Source organism: Stegodyphus dumicola, chromosome 1, assembly GCF_044657685.1.
Source record: "Stegodyphus dumicola isolate Sdum_Otavi_A_Nest chromosome 1, ASM4465768v1".
NCBI lineage: Eukaryota > Metazoa > Arthropoda > Arachnida > Araneae > Eresidae > Stegodyphus > Stegodyphus dumicola.
The window spans coordinates 294,713,303-294,733,264 of NC_140768.1; the positions used below are offsets into that span (position 1 = coordinate 294,713,303).

General features: G+C 33.4%; 1 protein-coding gene across 2 annotated transcripts in view; it reads left to right on the plus strand.

Annotated features, from left to right (window-relative positions):
* LOC118190363 (cubilin-like) overlaps positions 1-19,962 on the plus strand; it is a 234,035-nt gene that overhangs the window by 94,426 nt on the left and 119,647 nt on the right. For both annotated transcript variants that reach the window (XM_085808686.1, XM_085808690.1), the window contains exon 2: positions 7,872-8,000. In XM_085808686.1, coding sequence (XP_085664812.1) covers positions 7,895-8,000 — 106 coding nt within the window. In that variant the 5' untranslated portion in view covers positions 7,872-7,894. The remainder of the gene's footprint in view (positions 1-7,871; positions 8,001-19,962) is intronic.

A 19,962-nucleotide genomic window follows, 5' to 3' on the forward strand; every position in this document is an offset into this window, starting at 1 on the left:
TTAGATTTTACTTATGATACGGTACCATACATTTATCACTTACTCGTCTTGGCGAACATTCCACTGATCGAAGAATTATATACTAAATTAATCTTTCGTACGCTTCGAGCATTATTAGTTCCCAGAATGCTTTTTATTCGGCAAAAAGGAAGATTTTTTGTCTTTTGTTTTCAATTTAATCAATCTAGAACTTCTTAACAAATTGAAAAATTCAAAAGCAATAAATTAATTTCTTAAAAGCCTTAATATTTATTTTATTTTGATAGTATAATTAGTTAATACAAATTCAAATACATCAAAACACATTACTGGAATTAATAAAAGACATTTTTAATGCCATATAATACAAACCTACGAGTAATATAAAGTTCTTGGGTTTATATCTAAGTGAGATTGTTTTATATTTTTTTTCTTTATCAGTCGACCAGCTACCAGCTGAAGGAATAATCATCGTCTCACAATATTAAAATTCATTCATTTTATTACAAATGTGAAATCCGTGCTGACGAGAAAAAACCAAGAAATAATTAGTTCGCTTAAGAAACACATTTTCTTTTTTAAATTTCGATTATTAAAAGCATTTCGAAGACAATCTAATTAGCTATGAGTTTTGCCTAGAAAATAAGAGACACAAATTTTCTTTCGGCAAAGATCCATTGCATAGAAGTAATTTAAAAGCGATGTAGTGAAACTCAGTAAATTCTGTATCTTTTTTCCATAATGGCATAAGAGGAGTGCCAATACAGTAAGATATGGGTTTCCTGGGTCGCAAAGAAATGAAATTTTTTTCCAGTTGCCCGACATGGAAAACGAAAGTTTAAGACATTACATACAGCAGTTGCAAAGTGTGATACATTGCCTCATCCTAGTAAAATATATAGTACTAGATTCTATTGCATATTCGATGTGAGGAGCCTAAAATGAGTACTTTCTTTTGTTGTTTTTCTTTCTTTTCTGGGGTTTTTAGGGGACCCAGTCGCCAAATCCTGGGTGTGGAGAAACATCATCCACCATCCTTTTAGTTCGGGCGCCACTGTAGAGACATTAGAATTTTTCGGAAGCAAGAGGGATTTAAAAATGAGCTAACCTTCGACGGGAATCGAACCACGGACCTCTGGAATAAGCGCCCAGCGTGCAGACCATCACACCACGAAGGCATATTAGGAAAGCGGGAGAAATACCTTATAACCTTACTAAGATTTCTCTATATGACAGAATGATGATAAATGACCATGATTGGTACTGCCCATGGAGGTAGGAAGCAAAAGGAGTAGCCCTAACTTGTTTTCCACATGAACTGGTTTGCAGCAGAGGTGATCCCCTCCTGGAAACCAAAGCATTCAATCACTCGCCATTAAGATGAATGGGTTTTGACATGATCGGATGTAAACATTTTGTAATTACGTCGTAAATATACGTATAAATATATATTTTTTCTTTTACTATAATATATCAGAGTATGTGATTCTCAGTATGTGAAAAGAATACATTTTTAAACGGCATACTTTTTCAGAACAGTTTAATTTGAATGAAATATTTTCAAAAGTTTCCTTTTAATTACATTAGAAAAAAAAAGATTAAGATAATTCGATTTTATTCGGTAAGGATTACAAAAATTAGGATAAAAGTTTATTGTACTATTAAAATTACGTATTATTTCTTTTCTATATACAGAGCTTCTTCCTGAAATACTTTCTCAAATATGAGATGATCTTTTAGTTTTCCAGGCATCTTTTAAATCGAAAATCTCAGTCAGTTTATAATTAATGCTCTGTCTCGTTCATTTCAAATTACAGCATCTTTTATTTTAATAGTGAAATGCGTTAAATATTGCTGCTGATTTCAATTAATACTTCTGAAAAGGAAATAAAACCTTTTTTTAAATTTTTGTTTAAAACTTGTGACTGAGTTATTACAAAATGTAAGGAAATAATTCTTTTAATACTTATGAGACTTTTTTTACGCTTTATTTCAACAATACATATTCTAAAAATTCTTCTTTACTACTTCTTATGTGCGAATCTGATACAATCTGCTTTAAATACCTTTTAACAGATTGCTTTCCAATAAGAACAATTCTTGCTTAAATAGTTTTATAAACGTATTTGTCAACAGAATTTCAATTTATGTCTACAGCTAAATATCAATATAAGCCTACTATAGGTAATATATTAAGGTTATTATAGATAATATTTATAATCGTTATAAATTTAGATATACTTAATAACTATAGATTTGTTCACAGTAACTTTCACAGGAGTTTATGAATGAATAAATCCTTCATTTCTAAATACATTTATAAATAATTTAATAAATGTTTACGTATTTTTTAAAGGCAAATACATGCTTTTTGTTAGAATATGCATAAATACCCATATATCATTAATATTTTGCATTTTCGGCGTGTGCAAATCTTTAATCTCTGTGCATTCACTATATTTTAGTTAAGTCATTCACAATCATTTAGCATATACCAGAATTCTTTACATAAGAAATAGTTTAAATATAATTTGAATGAAAATTACATGCATTTTTTAATGCCCACTCAAAGGTCAGTTTTTCTTCGAAATTCCTCCGCGATGGCATCTCTCCCTTTAGCCAGACAGCTCTTGTATGTCTTGTCCTATTTAATAAACACTTAACCTGTGCGCCTAATTACAAATAGTTTAACATGCATTTATAATGTGTGTTATATTTTTGCGATAGTATGACATTTTAAAGGTACCTTAAGGTATTTTTCATTTTTTATGCATAACATATACATTTTGCTAAAATCTATATTTTTGTAGTCCAGTAGATTAGAATTTTATAAAACAAATTCATAACCAAAATCACTGTTGCAATTTATCAAAAATATCCAAGATGTGTCTTTATCGTAATTTCATCAATACATATAAACTAAACGATGCAAACTGCTGTTGCCTATTCAGCAATTAATGTTTCTTTTATTCGGAAGTGTACCCGACTTTCTTTTGGTGGGGAACTGTCGTGTGTAGAAATACTGCTAAAGAACTGTAAAGGATGCTCTGGATGTAAACAACAAAAAAAAAAAAAAAAAAAAAAAAATCTGAAATGTTTCAGATTTTAAATTACGTCCAAAGGGGCGTTTTTTAACATTTTGTGTGTTACCTTTCTTTATTAAATATCATGTTCCTCGCACTTAAACCATAAGATCCAGTGCAACAGCAATATCGCAAAATAGTTTTAAAACGAGCATATCTTTAGAATTTCCGATACAGAGACTCACGCGCTGGAGATAAAAATATTTTTTCTGCACAACGTTGCCATTGCTCGCTTTGAAATCCTTGAGTTTGTTAATCCAAAATTCGTCAAAGTTTTAAAAAATAGGAAATCGATCATAAAACAAATTTCAAATTTCAAATTTGGTCTTCCACATGCTCATATTCGTTGGAGGATTACGTTATTCAAAATTCGATGACTCTATGTACCATTATTTTACGACAATGTGAGAAATATACATACATTTACGCAGATTTTCATTATTTAATTTCTTCAAATATAATGCAGGACTCTAACATTTTATGGCAACAGTTTGAAAAGTGAACCGACATTTATGAGTCCGACGCAAAATGCCAAAACGAAACTAATAATCCTTCGGGATTCAAATCCCTTTGGACTAAAAAAAAAAAAAACACCTGATTTGAAAACAAAAGCTTGGAAGCCCTGCGTCAGTCGTAGTGCGGGGTTGGTGCCTCCTTTTATTCTTACCTCCATGGTACTGTCCATTGTTTGGAGGCAGTTTGCAAAGAGCCGTGAGTTGGGTTGCCGGTTTGACGCAGGTCATTGAGCGGCATGGCCTGCTTTATCTGTTCATGAGATTTCTTTTAATTTGAGATATTTTGTTTTCTTACTTTCTTTAATAATGTAAATGTCATCTAAATGAACGTAAATTTAGGAAAATAGAGACTAAAAAAAGTTGCTATTGTTGTTTTTGTCTTGTCCATGTATTTCATGGAAGAATGGTTGCCACAGCTTCAAGGAGGTTGGACTTGTACTTCCACCCCAGTTTTGAGGGACAGCACTCCCCTATCGCCAAACAACACGAGATGGCCTTCAACTCGTCATATATTTAGAGTGCTCCCATGCCGCAAAGACACTATACATTTGCAAACATCCATGACTTCTCTGGTATTCGAACCCGACCTTTCGATACCGCAGTAGGCTTCCTTAACCACTATACCGTCTGAGCAGCACAAAAATAAGTAATTTTACAAATGTAGCTAATAAATGCTGTTTAAAAGCAGGTCTTCATGAAGATCTAAAATGCCGCGCCCCTCAGAAGGCCAAAAACAGGCTGTTGACGCAATTTATGGGCCCACCAATAGACGGCCATAAAAATAAAGAAGCTTCCATAAAAATTCTAGCATATTCAAGTAATGCTGTTATTTGCAATGCATAAAACCCAACTTTGTTTGTAAAGCACATTCCACAAACTAATTTTAGACTTTTTGACTATCTAGACTGAATCAATTTCGTGTATTTTATTACTCTTCAAATACTTAGATTCTGAAACATCTGTACTACAAATACGTTTTCAGGCTTAATAAAAAATCCTTTATTACAGTTGTTTTGATGTTTCTAAGACGTCTAACATATTTTACATTTTCTACATGAATTCTTTATCGAAATTATTTTGACGTCTCAACACTTTTATCCTTTTACATAACCTAGAATGTTATTATTTTTTGCCCCCCCCTCATACCATGTTTGAAAAGGATATCACGTTTACGAAGAAAGAAGCTCGAAATCTAATCTTAGAGAAACATTTGCTCTTTAAACATACTTTTTCATCGCGTTGCAGCACGAATGTATGAATGGCAGTTGCAGTAATTCTTACTTCCAGTGGATGCAGATACGTGAAACTTCTGATTGAAATAAGGTTTTTTACACGTTGCAGCAAAGCAGTTATCAAAGGAATCTGCAGATATTTTAAAAGTTCTTATTAAAGTTGTAAGAAACTTCTTGGACAAAAACCAAATCAGATAAAAAAAAAAGGAACGGCGACGCATTTATCTTACACCTACACAAAGCATTCCAGGAACAATTGCAGGGGTTTTTGTCTTTTGAATCATTGGTACATGATCAATACTTTCAGCTTCAAATAATAGAAATATACATCTTTTAATGGAATGTGTGTGTGGCCGTTATTTGGGCAAAATGGGAAAATCCCACTTGTGTGAGGCCTTTCTCAAACACCATGCATAGATACATCATTTAAACTTTTAAGCAAAATGTATAGCATATTTTTATGTAAAAGGTCATGATACCTGATGGAACAAATTCCCCGCTTTGTATACAAGTTGCTCAGTGTTTTTTGTGAGAGGTGTTTAAATCATTGGTTACTATTTAACAGGGATGGCCGAACTTCAAAACTATGGAAGCCGCAATGATAGATTTTATGAATATTCGAGAGCCGCAAGTCCAAATTTATATCGTTTTAAAAATAATGATATAGGTTTTGAATATAAAGAAACTTTTTAAGTAAATTAATGACTATGTGATTAACATGATTACATATAAATGTAAATAAATACATCTTATATATATTGTTTTATGTTCAGAAACGCTAAGTCCCAATAAAATAAAAATTTGTAACTCTTGTACTGGGCAACTGAGCGTTTTTTCTTCAGGTAGACAAACCAAATACTTTATTCTGATTTCCGTTATACCTCTCCGTTTATAATTATCGTTGTTTTATTTTAGTAGAAGTAAAATGAATCGGAAGAATATTCATTGGCCTACAGTTTTTTTTTTTTTTTTTTTTTTTTTTTTTTAAACCCTCATGAGAATTTTTTCAGAAAAGGATAACTTAAATGATACGCGTCAACGCGCACTGCAGATAAACTGTTATTCGAGGAAGAATATTTATTTAAAAATAAGCTATTAACTTGTTAAGGCTCTTGCTTAAAATGTAATTTTGTTTCTCCGCATCTGCGCACAATTAAAAAATAATAATTGTTTTTTGTCTCCGTCCGAAGGAACAACATACTGACGTCATTCGAATCTTTGGATAAACATTTTTTCTAAAAACTTTAAATAACTTCTTTTACTGATACCCAATTTAGAAGAATTCACCAAGGAAAAAAAAAAAAAAAAAAAGAATATGATTGTAATTTCAGTGGTATTTTAGTAATCAGTATCTCTGGTGACAGTCCTGACTGATACAGTATTTCAGCGTGCCATCTAACGGAATCTGCCAGAATGTTTTAGTAATCAGTACATTTCGCATTTTGAAAATTCTCCAAATTATCTCTCGAATCATCCCGATAATTTTGGGCATAGTTAACGAAGTTTATCCGCATCATTGAAAATTATTGGGTACTGTTTCCGTTAGAGTGGCGTCAGTTAAACATGCGCCACTTTTTTTTTGCCACCAATTGTTGCCAGGTATAAATTATAAAATAATAATAGAATTCAAAAGACTAAAAACATTACTTTTGTATAGAGTAAATTTTTTGTTTAATTTCATAACTTTTAAAGAAAGTAAATTCTTCTTTTTAATTTTTTAATCTAGAATATTCTACACATAAATAAAAAATAACAAAACAAAACGAAATTTAATCTAAACAGCTGGCGTAAAGAACATTATATAAATATAAATAAAAAATAACACCGTTTTGTGCACTGAAAACTCCGCCTTCTTGCCAGATGGCCGAATTGCTCGTTTTTGCATAGAAATTCTAATTTTAATTGTAAAAATTGTTAGTCCAAAGGAAAATTTGCCCAGAAGGACTACTAATTTCGTTTTGGCATTTTGCGTGGATTCACCACAAGCGTTGTTTCCACAGAATGTTATCGCTCTGCATTATATTTAAAGAAATTAAATAATGAAGAATGTGCATGTATATTTCTCGCATTGTGATAAAACAACGGTACTTAGAGCCATTCAGTTTTGAATGACGTAATTCTCCTGCCAATATGGGCATTTGGAAGCCCGAATTTAAAATTAGGAATTTGTTTTATGATCAATTTTCTATTTTGTAAAACTTTAACGATTTTTTGATTAACAAACTCAAGGATTTCAAAGCGAGCCATGGCAACGTTGCACAGAAAAATCATTTTTATCTCCAGCGCGCGAGACTGTGTGTCGAAAATTCTAAAGATACGCTCAATTTAAAATTATTTTGCGATATTGCTGTTGAACTGAATTTTAAGTGCGAAGAGCATGATATTTAATAAATAAAGGTAACACACAAAATGTTAAAAAAACGCCCCTTTGGACGTAATTTAAAATCTGAAACCTTTCCTATTTTATTTATTTATTTATTTAACTGTTTTAACTGTATTTGGTGTTTTATGTTTTTCTATAGGTTTCAATTTTTAATGAACATATTTTGAGGCTTTATGCATTTGTGCTTTGCTGCAAAGTAAGAAATAAATTGAGAAATCTATCTCTAATGAAATTCGAGGAAATAAGTTTAAATGAAATGCAGTAAAATATGCATATAATTTAATATTCCGTATAAGGAAGTCATGTGATATCAGCATAATAAATACTATAAAAGCAAACATAACACAATTGCCAAAATCACGCAATCTTTTTCGGGAATCCTCAGGAAGTAGTATAACTTCGAAGAAAGTTTGAAGAATTTTTTTTGGAAGGAATAATTTTATAACAGAGAAGCGCTAATACCTTGTGGAATGGCAGCATTTACCAAACCGTATGCATGATAAATGCTTTAATAATGTAAGGTAAAGTATTAGAAAATCTGAAAAGTTTAACCAGAAAGTAATCGCAAAGACGAGCCTTATATTTGCTTGCTGCTCCTGTTATGTGAAATTTTAAAACTCTTAAAATATAAAATTTTGTTTTAACATAGTTTAAATTTTTTTTTAATTTTGTCTTTCAGAAGCGTGTGCGGGACTGCTCAAAATGGCATCTGGCAACCATGATGCAGTGGAACCCGCAAGCAATGCCACATGCTATATCCTCGCAGCGTTATTCCTGGCAGTTCTTCTACCCCATCTTGTGGCACTGGGTTAGTTAACTTTAAATCCATAATCCTTAGTTTTACTTCTTGTATTATTATAACAATTGAATTTCAGTTTTTCATCTCAAATATATACTTTGCCTAAAACGAAGGGTTTCATATCTGTTAGAGATTTCTGACTTTTATTGTATTGATATTGCTCGAGATTTAAAGGTCTAATGCGATGATTATTTCTGCACCGATTCCAATGCATACACATCTTAATTATGTTTTTTGTCTCCGTTCAGTGTTAAACGCTGTTAAAAAATTAAAGAATCATAGTTTCGGGCAACACTACTTTAATCCAACGCATAACATCTTAAGTAAAATCTGTCGAACATGAATCTATGGCTTCAAAGGCTAAAGTGATTTCTTATGCAAAGTAGAACGTGACATCAAAATACTTAACTGCCAAAATTCAAAAATACCCATATCAGTCGCACCCATGTATTACAAATACAGGATTCAAGAAAGTCCAATGATAACGATTATACCGTTTGCATTTCGGATATTACCCTTAACGACGTTCCTTTTTGAAAAAAGAGTTGTCAACACCATGACTTATAGAATGAACTGCTTAACGAATAACTGAAGAGAAACGAATTATAAAGACAAGCAGCGATACTTCTCAGTTATCGTGACCGGATTAAAAAAATGTATGTACATATGTGTTGGGTCAGTCCATAAATTCGTGTGCATTGTTTGGTAAATTTTTAAATAGCATAAAAAACACAATTTAACATTTTAATCAATTACATATTTTCCTCCATTTTCTACAATGTCTCGCCATCTTACAGGCAGCTTTTTTTATGCTATTGCTGCAGAAAGACACTGGTTTTGATGCAAAAAAACTTGAAAGTTCATTCTGTACATCCCGTTTAGAATTTAATTTTTTTCCCAGTAAAAATTGTTTTTAAGGCAGTAAATAAGTGAAAATCACTCGGGGCTATATCTGGAGAGTAAGCAGGATGTGGCGAAAGCTCTCAATTAAATTCGCTCATTTTTTTCAGCGTTGTTAGAGCCGTATGCGGTCTAGCGTTATCATTCATGATGAGACAACACTTTCTTGATATTCACCGATCGTGGGCGTTTTTTCATCAATTCTGAGTTTAGACGGCAAAGTTGTTCACCATAAACTTCTGAATGAATCGTTTGATTTGTTTCTAACAAATCACGTCCTGAACGGGGTTCATCATCCATGCTGCTTTTTCCAAGTTTAAATTTTTTAAACCATTTCTGGACAGTCCTTACACTAATAGTGTGTTCACCATGTATACTATTAATTTTTATCGCTGTAAACCCGGCAGATTCACCACACGAAAATAAAAAATGTAGCACAGCACGTTTGTACTGATTACCTATATTCATCTTCTATGGGTACTAAAATGCGTTCGATATTTACGTAAGTTGGTGATGAACTGCATAATATGTTAGTCAAACGATGACAAGTTTCAACAGGTTCAAAATTGTATTGTTTTAGTAAATGCGTCATAGTGAATTCCACGCATACACTTAATGCGCATATATGCTTATGCTTATGGACTGACCGATATATATGTGTGTTAGTATAATTGGGTATGCACATACATATATACCATATATGTAAGTAACACACATACATACATATGTTTCTGAATTCGGTCACAATAACAAGGAAATACCCAAGTAGCGAATTTTATTAGCGTGCCTCAAACTGTGTTCTAGGGAGATTCTGAGGATTCCAGATGTACTAGGAGTATTCAGAGGATGAGGACTGTAGAGTCATTAGGTTATTTTGATGCTGGAGACGTGAAAAATGAGCAATGCCCTCGCCGTAACTCGAACCTGGACCTCTCGAAGACTCGCCGAGTGTGCTAACTGTTACACTACGAAGGCATGCTGGAAGGAGCGACAAAATACCTTATAGGACAATGTCGTCACGTGCAATGGTAGAAGAGGACGAGCGTTTTCTGTTCACAACACTCCACTAAAATGGAACAAGAAACGTCTTTACCTGCAAAAGGAATCATTTCCAGCTATAGGACGAAACATTTGGACACAGATTGTACCGAATTGCTGCCATCAGATGTTGTGTACGCGCGCAAATCTGTAGTTTTTGCTTTCGTTACGATAACGTGTGCGGATGGACATCACAATTGGAGTAAAACAGAATAGCGTCATCTGGTCTTCAGGAACTAATCAAGAATCTCTTCAGTCAGATGACTGTCCAGCTTTTATAAGGAGGTAATATAATATAAGAAATAATACCAGTTTTCAGCCCAGAAGTTCACAAGCTAGAAGTGAGACTGATGGTTAGGAAGGAGTATGTGTGGAAGGACATATAGACCTCCATGTCATCTGAAATGTCAACCTCATGGAGAGAAGAAAGATGAACACTGGGGGGGGGGGAAGGACGGTTCTATATCTCCCGTTCTACTCCTGGGAAGATTGACGAGATTCCAATAGCGTTTTTCATGTTTCGAAAGCGCGACTTAGGATATATATTAGATTTCTATATAGCATTATTCTAACTTAGGTATTTTGACAAAAATCGGACTTTTCCTGAAATGACATATCAATCTATTTCCATATTTCGATTCTACGACTCAAATTATGCCTGGATATTAAATTTTGTAATTTTTGGAGAGAAATTAATGGAGAAATTTAAAAATTTATTTTGGCGTATTTTTTTCAGTTGCGCCAAGAATAATTTACACGGCGAACGTCTTAATATATGGTAAAATATTTTCTTTTCTCTTCCATTATGCAGGAGCGGGAGAAAGGTCACTTCGTTCCTACATTTTTACATTGTGCATGAGCGGAAAAAAAATTACATCATTCCTACTTTCAAATAATTTTAACAAAGTGCCTTAACCACATTTGATGTTTTATCGCTTTCAACAAATATGCCAAATTTCAAAATGGGTCAATATATAAATTCAAGTATATCTTCAGAAATTTAGAATTAAAAAACTCTAATTTCTTGCAGGTATGCTTAGAAATACATCTACTTTAAGATGATGATAAAAATTTTAAACATTATAATTTAAATCGTTTTTCGAAAAAATTATAACAATTATTTTAAAATACAAATTTTAAAAATAAATCATTAAAAATGGGCGAATTTTATTTGAAATGAACCTAAATTTCGAAATGTGAAAAGAAGAATCAAATAAGTATAGTAAAAAAATAGAAATTAATAAATATATACCACACTCAATTAACACTGAGGAGCTAAACTTTTGAGAGCTAATTTTCTAAATCAGAATGCTGCTGTTCAGTTGCTATTCATTTATTAAGCATTATCTAGCATATACATTTCTTTAACTTCTTTTTATCCCATTCACTAAGGCTGCTATCTCCAGCAGCAATCTTTCTCCTAACACCCGTATATTTCCAATCAGTTCTTTATATCCGTTATTCCCTTTTTTCTGCACCTAAAAAGCCACTTGTTAAGTACTAAAGCTTTTGTGTTTATACGATAATTTGAGCTCGAGCTCCATTCCGAAACGGAAATGGGAAGGTATGAACCGAAAAAGATAACTGACGCTTCGTTTAATAAGCCTGACGTCCATTATTTACTGTTGCAGGAACCACGGACAAAGGAAGAGAAGGAGACTCCTCCCGCCTTATGAAATGTCGTTTAAAACTGTAGTCTTTCACATTCTTAAGAGCTTGAAATACTGCAAAAAAAAGAAAATTTATACATTTATACTCGTATTTACAACTTAATTATAAAATGTTTTCCTCTGAACAATTGCATATCCACAAAGCCTACAGACCATGTCTTCTACGGTCTGCTTTCATTGGATAAAAAAATCTATTTGGCGGTCATATTTGGAATGGCGAGAGTTATCGCCTTGTAGGCTTGGTAATTAGCGCCAAACAAACCTCGTGGGCTTTCAGTAAAGCGAGGAGAAGAACAAAAAAATAATTTAAATCTGAACCCACTCCTTGTTTTTGTAAAATATAAATCATGCAGCAGTTTTTATAGATAATTCCAACTTCAGTGCAATGCTTCATGAAAAACAACAATTTCTTATATTTCTTATCGAAACATAGATATAAATGTTTTTTTTTTTTTTTTTTTTTTTTTAACAAAAGTGTTAGAAGCTGCATGGAAAACATTCATAGTGTTAAAATCTTAATCAAAACAAAGGAACTTCAAAATAAATTCCCACGAAAATAATGAAAAGTTATTTAAAAAACTTAGTGAAATATCTGTTCTTCCACATCATCAGTACTATTCCTGTAGGAAGTCACTGGCCATGTAAGAACGTCTTCAAAATAGAGCTTCTGTATATCGAGAACTTTGTAAGGTTATAAGGTTATTTTCTCTCTCCTTTCTGCATGCCTTCGTGGTGTAACGGTATCGCACTCGGCGTGTATTCGAGGGGCCCAGGTTCAAATCCCGGCGAGGGCATATTTACTTGGATGATAAATTCTTTAGCTGAATACGGTGGCCTAACGGTGAGAAAAATGAAAAGTATCAACAATATATGTTATGTGAAAATGGAAAGCAAAAGGTCATCTCCAATTATCCGAATCGCTTTCAAACCCATTCTTCGGAAAAAATCCATTTATCCGAATTGGGGGTCCAGTCTCAACTGATTCGGATAACTGGAGTTCTACTGTATTTTTTCACATAAGATTTACGTTTTTGTTTCGAACTACAGCTGAAACAGAATATTCTTTACATCATCTTTGAAACTTCATGAATATATTCCAAACAAAGTTATTATCTGAGGGAAGCAATAAAACTGTTAGTCTGACTTTTCAGTCGTCGGTTGTTATTAGGCAAGATTGCACTAGATGAAACTCTAACCCGAGCTGAGAAACAATAGCGTGTTTTGAATGCCGAAGCTATTTCAGATCTCCGAGCTAAAAGAAGGAAGCTTTAAATGATACAAAAGGGGAAAATATACAATAAAAACTCTCGTTTGCGAGAAGCCGAATTTCTTTTGACATCAATTTCAACATCAAGAAAGCTTTTCTTTTGAAAAATAAGTCGAAAGCGCATATTTTTGTCTCCCACACAGCTCTAAAAGTTGAATTTTCGATAACAGTTCAAAGTAAGAATTCGAAATTCTGCAGATTCGAAAAGAAAATTTCGAACTCATATGTGCGAATTCGAGTTATCCTTTTAGAAATACGAGATGGATGTTTTATCTTCATAATACGAAAAAAAAATTACTTGATAAAATAGATGTTACCATTCATCTGACGCAAGACCGTTACTGATATTCCAACCGCACACTAATTGTGACCATTTCTTTTAAGTTTTATAAATAGGTACTTTTAAGTAAAGCGCTATTCTAACTTCCTTTGGAATCACATCTCGTAAATTCGCCGAGATCAGAAAGTTACAGATTTAAGACCATGCGAAAGATGGTTTAAATGCTAGTTATGTTAACTGCAGCTCATACCTACTCGAGTAAAATATGCCATGCTTCACTGAGAAAATTTAGCGTCGGTTTGTATTGTCACGGCATTTTCCATTTGGAATACGAGGCTGGTAGATTACCTTATCATATCCAGCTAAGGTAAATAATTACACGATTTGCTTGAGCCGCCCAGATGGTAATGTGCTTAGGGAAGCCGACTGCGATACCAAAGGGACCGAGTTCGAGTCCCCATGATTGTAACTGTCCGTCCCTTTATGGAAGGCAAAGGTGGCCCACCTATTTAGGTGCCTCCATAATAAAGTGACCACCACTTCTGGCCTTAGTAATGGCCACGCTGAAGTCGGCTAAGGGCCAGCCATTGGTAAAAAAATGTTTTGTTTGAAAGAATTTTTTATGGTAATTTTAATACTGTAAATTATTCGGCCTAATCTAATTATTGTCGGGAAGAAATCTCGCTTTTTAATTACACAGGTTGCGGCAGCGTTCATAGCGTAATTTGACTTGCGTAGTACAATGACGTATTGCATGAATGCGCGCCAGATCGTGCAGCATTCGTGTACTCATGAGCTGCCATTTCGAGTGTGATAGTGATATGAATCAGTGGAGTGCACAGCATCGTGCCTTTGCTGTTGAAAGTTATTTCAAGAATAACTATTCTGTTATTGTTACCCAGTGTCTATTTCGGCAATATTTCAACTTGGGATGTCATGGAAAAGTTCCAGATGGACGGACCATTGCGCAGACATTTCCAGGCAGAGTAATTTCCCGTTTTGGTGACATTTCCTGGCCGCCTCACTCACCTGATCATTCATGTGCAGACATTTTCCTTTAGGGCCACCTGAAGCAAGAAGTTTTCCGAACACGTTGTGCCACCGTTCCTGAGTTGAAGGATCGCATCCGAACTGCCGTCGGCAATGTCCCAGGGAATACGTACCGCCGATTCATGCTGCGTTGGCAAGCTTCCAATGCAGCCTAGATGAGTGTGTTGTGCAGAGGGGGCATCATATTCAGAAAGTTATCCCGGAATGGACAATGACTTACACATTAGTAAATGGCATACCACTTAACTATTAATTGACATAAGAGGTAATAAATAAATTACAGTTACTACCTTATGGTGTGTTTTTAATATCCTACTATGAACGCTGCCGCATCCTGTACATTTTAGCTTTAGTTGCAACACAAATGGAGTGAAAAAAATACAGATTCTGTTGAATTTTAAACTTTTGTTTGCGAATAAATCAACAAAAGAGCAATAACTCGCCGAAAGTAAGAAATAGTTCTATGTAGGTAATTTTAGCCATAATTTGGAATATTTCAGGAATATATAATATTAATATAATATTTGAGGAAAAGAGCTATATGGTCACCTGTGAGAAAATGTGATCTACGTAAAAAAGGTTACTGTAATTTAAATTCCTAAGAGCACATGTGATATGGCTCATTCCAAAGATCATGCAGCTCAGAGTGTCAAGCAGTTTAGTGTACAGTTATCGTAAAGCTCGTAAGCGTATAGAAGAGTTTGGATCAACGTCAGCTGCCTGCCATCCAGCTTGTTACTTTGACGCATAGCCACTGACTCTCGTAAAAATAAATTCTTAAGGTAGACTGTATTAATAAGTTCATAATTTGAGTAGCCGTACTTGTATTTGCATGAATTATTGCATTATTGTGCTTGAAAGAAGTTTCAAAGGCAAGCTTCACGAACAAATCCAGGTGACTTGTAAACACGTTGTCTTGCACGATATTTAGTTTAACGTTAACAAATAAATAATTTAAAGTTATTTAATTTAATTTAAAGTTATATTTGTGTCTGCTTGCTTGTAGAGTTTAATTAAGTTAGCGATGATAACTCACTCAAGAATTTTAGGTAATACCTGTTAAGTACTTGAGTTTGTTAAGACTTGATTAAGCCTTACATAGGAGTTATAATAGGATATTGATTATTTACTCGTATATATGCCACTTTCCTTCACTCAGTGGTAAAAGAATATTGATCTTCTGTGTAGATTTATTTATTTTATTAACATTTAATAGTTGATAAAAACACATTTGCGGTGGTGTAAAGGGATGCATAAAAAAATCAACGACTAGTCGCGTTGACAAAAAATGCATTGTCTACCCAAGTTTTAAAATTATTGTCTTCGATATAAATAGCCTTGCACAATATTACGCGGTCCCATCTTTTCTGCCAGCGCTGGAATGCGGCCTCGAAGTCACTTTGTATAAGCATTTCCATTACAGTAGGTCACAACCGACTATGATTTGCGATGATGATGAGGTATCCGCCGAAAGCATAGCGGAAAAAACATCGCGGACGAAAACGTCGCACGTCGCGGAGAAAACAACGCAAGGTGGTGTGGTGGTGTATTTAATTATGGCAAAGCACACGAGGGCTATCTGCCTAAGGGGAGGGATGCCTTCGTGGAGGACTTTCTAAGGAAATCTGGCTCGTATACACGTTACACATAAAACAACGCAAGGAGAAGACGTCGTGGTACAAAACATCGTGGGCGAAAAGGGTACTTTTCCGTTTAGCCGGCGCAGGCGATTAAATTCGCCAATAATGATACAACCGGTGCCGAACGGAATATCCTCGCTGGTAGCCTTTTACGTTTTATTTTCAAAACAAGTCGCAGTCATTTCTTATCAGATTGATTGTTTCTTTCAATACTGGCATACAGTTACATACAATTTTTACTAGATAGTTCAATCTTATGCCCTAAGGCCATTCGCACGCAGTAATTAAGTCAATTAGGATGCAATCACAACGCTCACCCGATGGCGAAAATTTAGAAAAGGTAACGTCAAGGATTAAAGTCATATATTCTAATGAGAATGCACAAGCGAAGTAAAGCATTGCGGTTTTACATAATTTCTGAGTAAGCTATTCGTAAGAATTCAATTAATTCTTGCATTTAAACTTGCATTCCAAATTAAGATTTAACTTCAAATCAATGTAGATAATTACTGAGAGAATTAGATTTTTGTAGCGTAGTTTACGTGAGATGAGATCACTTGGGGTCACGTGATATGAACCGTCGAATCAAGACGTTTTAGCATGAAAGCATAATAAATTCTTAAATTGTCTTTTTAAAAATTTATTGGCTTTTTTACAAAATTTTAAACGACATTAAAAAAAAGTAGAATAAAATTTCTTGGAACTAACATTACATTTTTTATGTGTATACTGTTTGTTGTCGCCAATAAAGTCTGCTTGGCGAGATTTGCGCCGGCGAAACAGAAAAGTACTGCGAAGAGAAAGCAAAGAGAAATCATCGCATTTCTAAAGCATCGTGGTACAAAATATCGTGATCGAAAATAAAACAGTTGAATAACTTCGCAGTTTTAAAAACATCGTCGTCGAAAATATCCTGGTAAAAATTAAAGTACATACAAATCATCGCATGACGATTACATTGCACACATGCGTTTTCAGGTTTTAAAAGTTGTAAATGCCTTTCGTATAATAATTTGGGAGAGCACGAACGACAAAGATATTTCTATATTTCATATTTTTGAACGAAATAATAAATTTTTGCTGAAAAAATAAGAAATAAACATCAGCATTTAAAAATTGAAAATGAGTAGGAAATCAATGCAACTTATACAATTTTATAGAATTCATTATAGCGGTATATATTATGCATTTCAATTGCAAAACATTTTCGTAGTTCAATTATTATCTTTGTATTACATACGCATCAATACATCCAATTGAAACGTTTTACGAAAATTTGAACCTTTATTGCAATTAGCATACCCTGCGCTAAAGCCTACATTATGCACCTCAGTACATAATCGTTGCATATTTTCCAGTGCGTGATATAATTTAATATATATATATATATATATATATATTAATAAAATAACATTGATGTAATTTAGAATACACTTAATTTATAACATGCGAAATTAACTCCAGCTTATTTAACTAAACACACAACACATAGAAGATGTTTCATACTCAAGAACCTCATTTCGTGTATGAATTTCTAGGGTATTTACAGGATTCTTTGCCAGTGTGGTTTAATTTACATTGGTAAAACTAAGAGAGCCTTAAAATTTCGCGTTAAGGAACATGAGTCATATGTTAGGAGAAAGGAAACATAGAAGTCCTCTGTTGCCCAGCATTGTTTGTCCGAAAATCACACTTTCAATTTTTCTGCAGCCAAAATTATTCAAAAAGCATCCTCTATTAGTGAACTGGATTTTCTGAAGGCGTTTCATATTCAAAAAATCTTTCGTTTCTACTTAACGACCCTAATTCCAATCCATATTCGCCTTCAGCCTTTAAGGAAATTACGTTTTTGTTCTTGTTTCATCAATAGAAGGCGCAAGTAGCTTAACTCCTGTCCAGCCATTCTTATCTTATGTTATCACTGTATCTTATCTCGTTCATTTGAGCTTTGGCAGCTGAGGATGATGGTTCGGTAAAAACCATCGAACCTGTGAGAATTTGCAAATATATAGCTAATTTTTGTTGTTTGGCTTCTAAATTAGCATAGAAGATGTGTTCAATAAATAAAAATTATGATATGCTAAGCTCAGCTACTTAATAGCTCACTTGCTACGCTCAGCTAGTCACAAGCAACTCAGTATGAATGAAAATTTATAGCATAGCTGCAATTAATAAAAAGATTGCTTTTGAGATATATCTCAATAACGCATTTTGCTTGTTTGTTTAACATACTTATTAATAAAGCTGAGTCGAATGCTTTAAGACGTGTAAGCCACAAGTAACATGACGTCGTTTGTACTGAAATATGTTTTGAAAATGCTGGATTTCAAAATTTATAACCGAATAATATACCAATTTCTGCAAGGCTCAACTCATGACTTCTCGTGTCATTTCCTTCTTAAAAAGTAATTCGAAATTCAACAACTGCTGCTCCAACTTCAGCTCGTTAATATGAGCAGCCAGTTTCGAGGTTCTTTGGAAAGACGCCATTCAAAATAAAAATTAGTAATTTTGTAAAATATCGAAACTTGTTTGGATTAGAGCCAAAAACGTCATGTGGGAAATGGGTGTCTGGATGGGGATTTTCTCCCAAAACTCATCTAAAACTGGTGATAATAAGCAAGAAGAGTTTTTCTTAGCATTATCTATAGGATCATATATTAAAACACGGCACTATCTTGTTATGTACTCTTTCGGATAAGAAGCACGTACTTCTTTATCCAGCTTCGAACAGTTAACAGTAACAGAAGCATTTTTTTGAGCAATTTGAAGAGAGAGTGACAAGAATTTCACGTGATTATACGTCAGAACATAATGACGTTTCAATCTTAAAGTACAAAAATTTATGAACAAATATAGTGATCGATCGTAGTGAGGAGTTATACATGAGGTGTATTGTTGAAATCGCATGTCACAATATGTGAAATGTGCAGTGATCGTAAATCAACCGTATTATCCTCTTTATTAATATAAAAAACATACTGATATTTTTATCAACAATAAGTCAGTCCATAGTCGGCTTATGAAATCATATATCTTAATTTTAGCAAACAGCTTTTTTAAACTTTTGTATTCAGATAGTATTACTTTCACTATGGGGAGAAAATCGCCATAGTGAAATCGCCATCTTTCTGTCAATAGAAAGTATTGCCAAACCGCATGCCATGATACGCGTTAAAGCCGATTAGTCATACAACGGATCACAAATTGTAATTAATTATTTCAGAATCAAAATTCATTCTACGGACTTGATTAGGGAAAGGTATAATGAGAATAAAATGAGAATCTTTTTTTAGTTAGAATTTTAACTCTAAAAATTTGAGTTTATCAAATGCCAACAAGTGTCTTTTAACACTACAAAGTAATTCAGAAGACAAACAACAAAAATCAGCGTTATATTTACAACTTTACAATTTACTGTGGAAATTTTGTAAATATAACGCTGATTTTTGTTGTTTGTCTTCTGAATTAGTATTTATTCGGCGTGTTATTGTGTCTTAACTACAAAGTAATATTGTTTTCATAATGTGATTATCGTGTTTTAGCTAAGCACAAATAATTGGTACTTCATTCCACGAATATATTTGTTAGAAGCCTCATGAGAGAGAGATCGGATGACAATAATGTTCCGTTCGAGTATATAAATCTTTTACTGAAAGTACACAGGCCATCCACGACGGCCTGTGCCATGGAATAATGTTACTCGGAATAATGGAATTAATGGAAGTACTTGGAATAATGGAATAAAGTTACTTAATAAATGAAATAAAGTCACTTATTGGAATAATGAATTTTTGAGTGTTTTGTGATTCAAGCCATCCATTTCGCCATATTTTCTAGACAGAATAAATATAGTATTTAAAACTTTCCATTAAATAAGGAAAATTTATGTAAAAAACTAAAGTATATGAAAAACATATGTAGAATAAGTTTTAAATTGATATACAAAAGTCATTTTGGCATCAAATCATTTTGGCACGAAAATCATTTTAAGCACAAAAGTCATTTTGGCAGCTTCGTCAGCACTGTTAGATAAGAACTAGATTTCCATCCACATGGAGGAACTGTATATTGTATAATAAATGAAATTGTATATTGTATAATAAATGCATATTGTATAATAAAT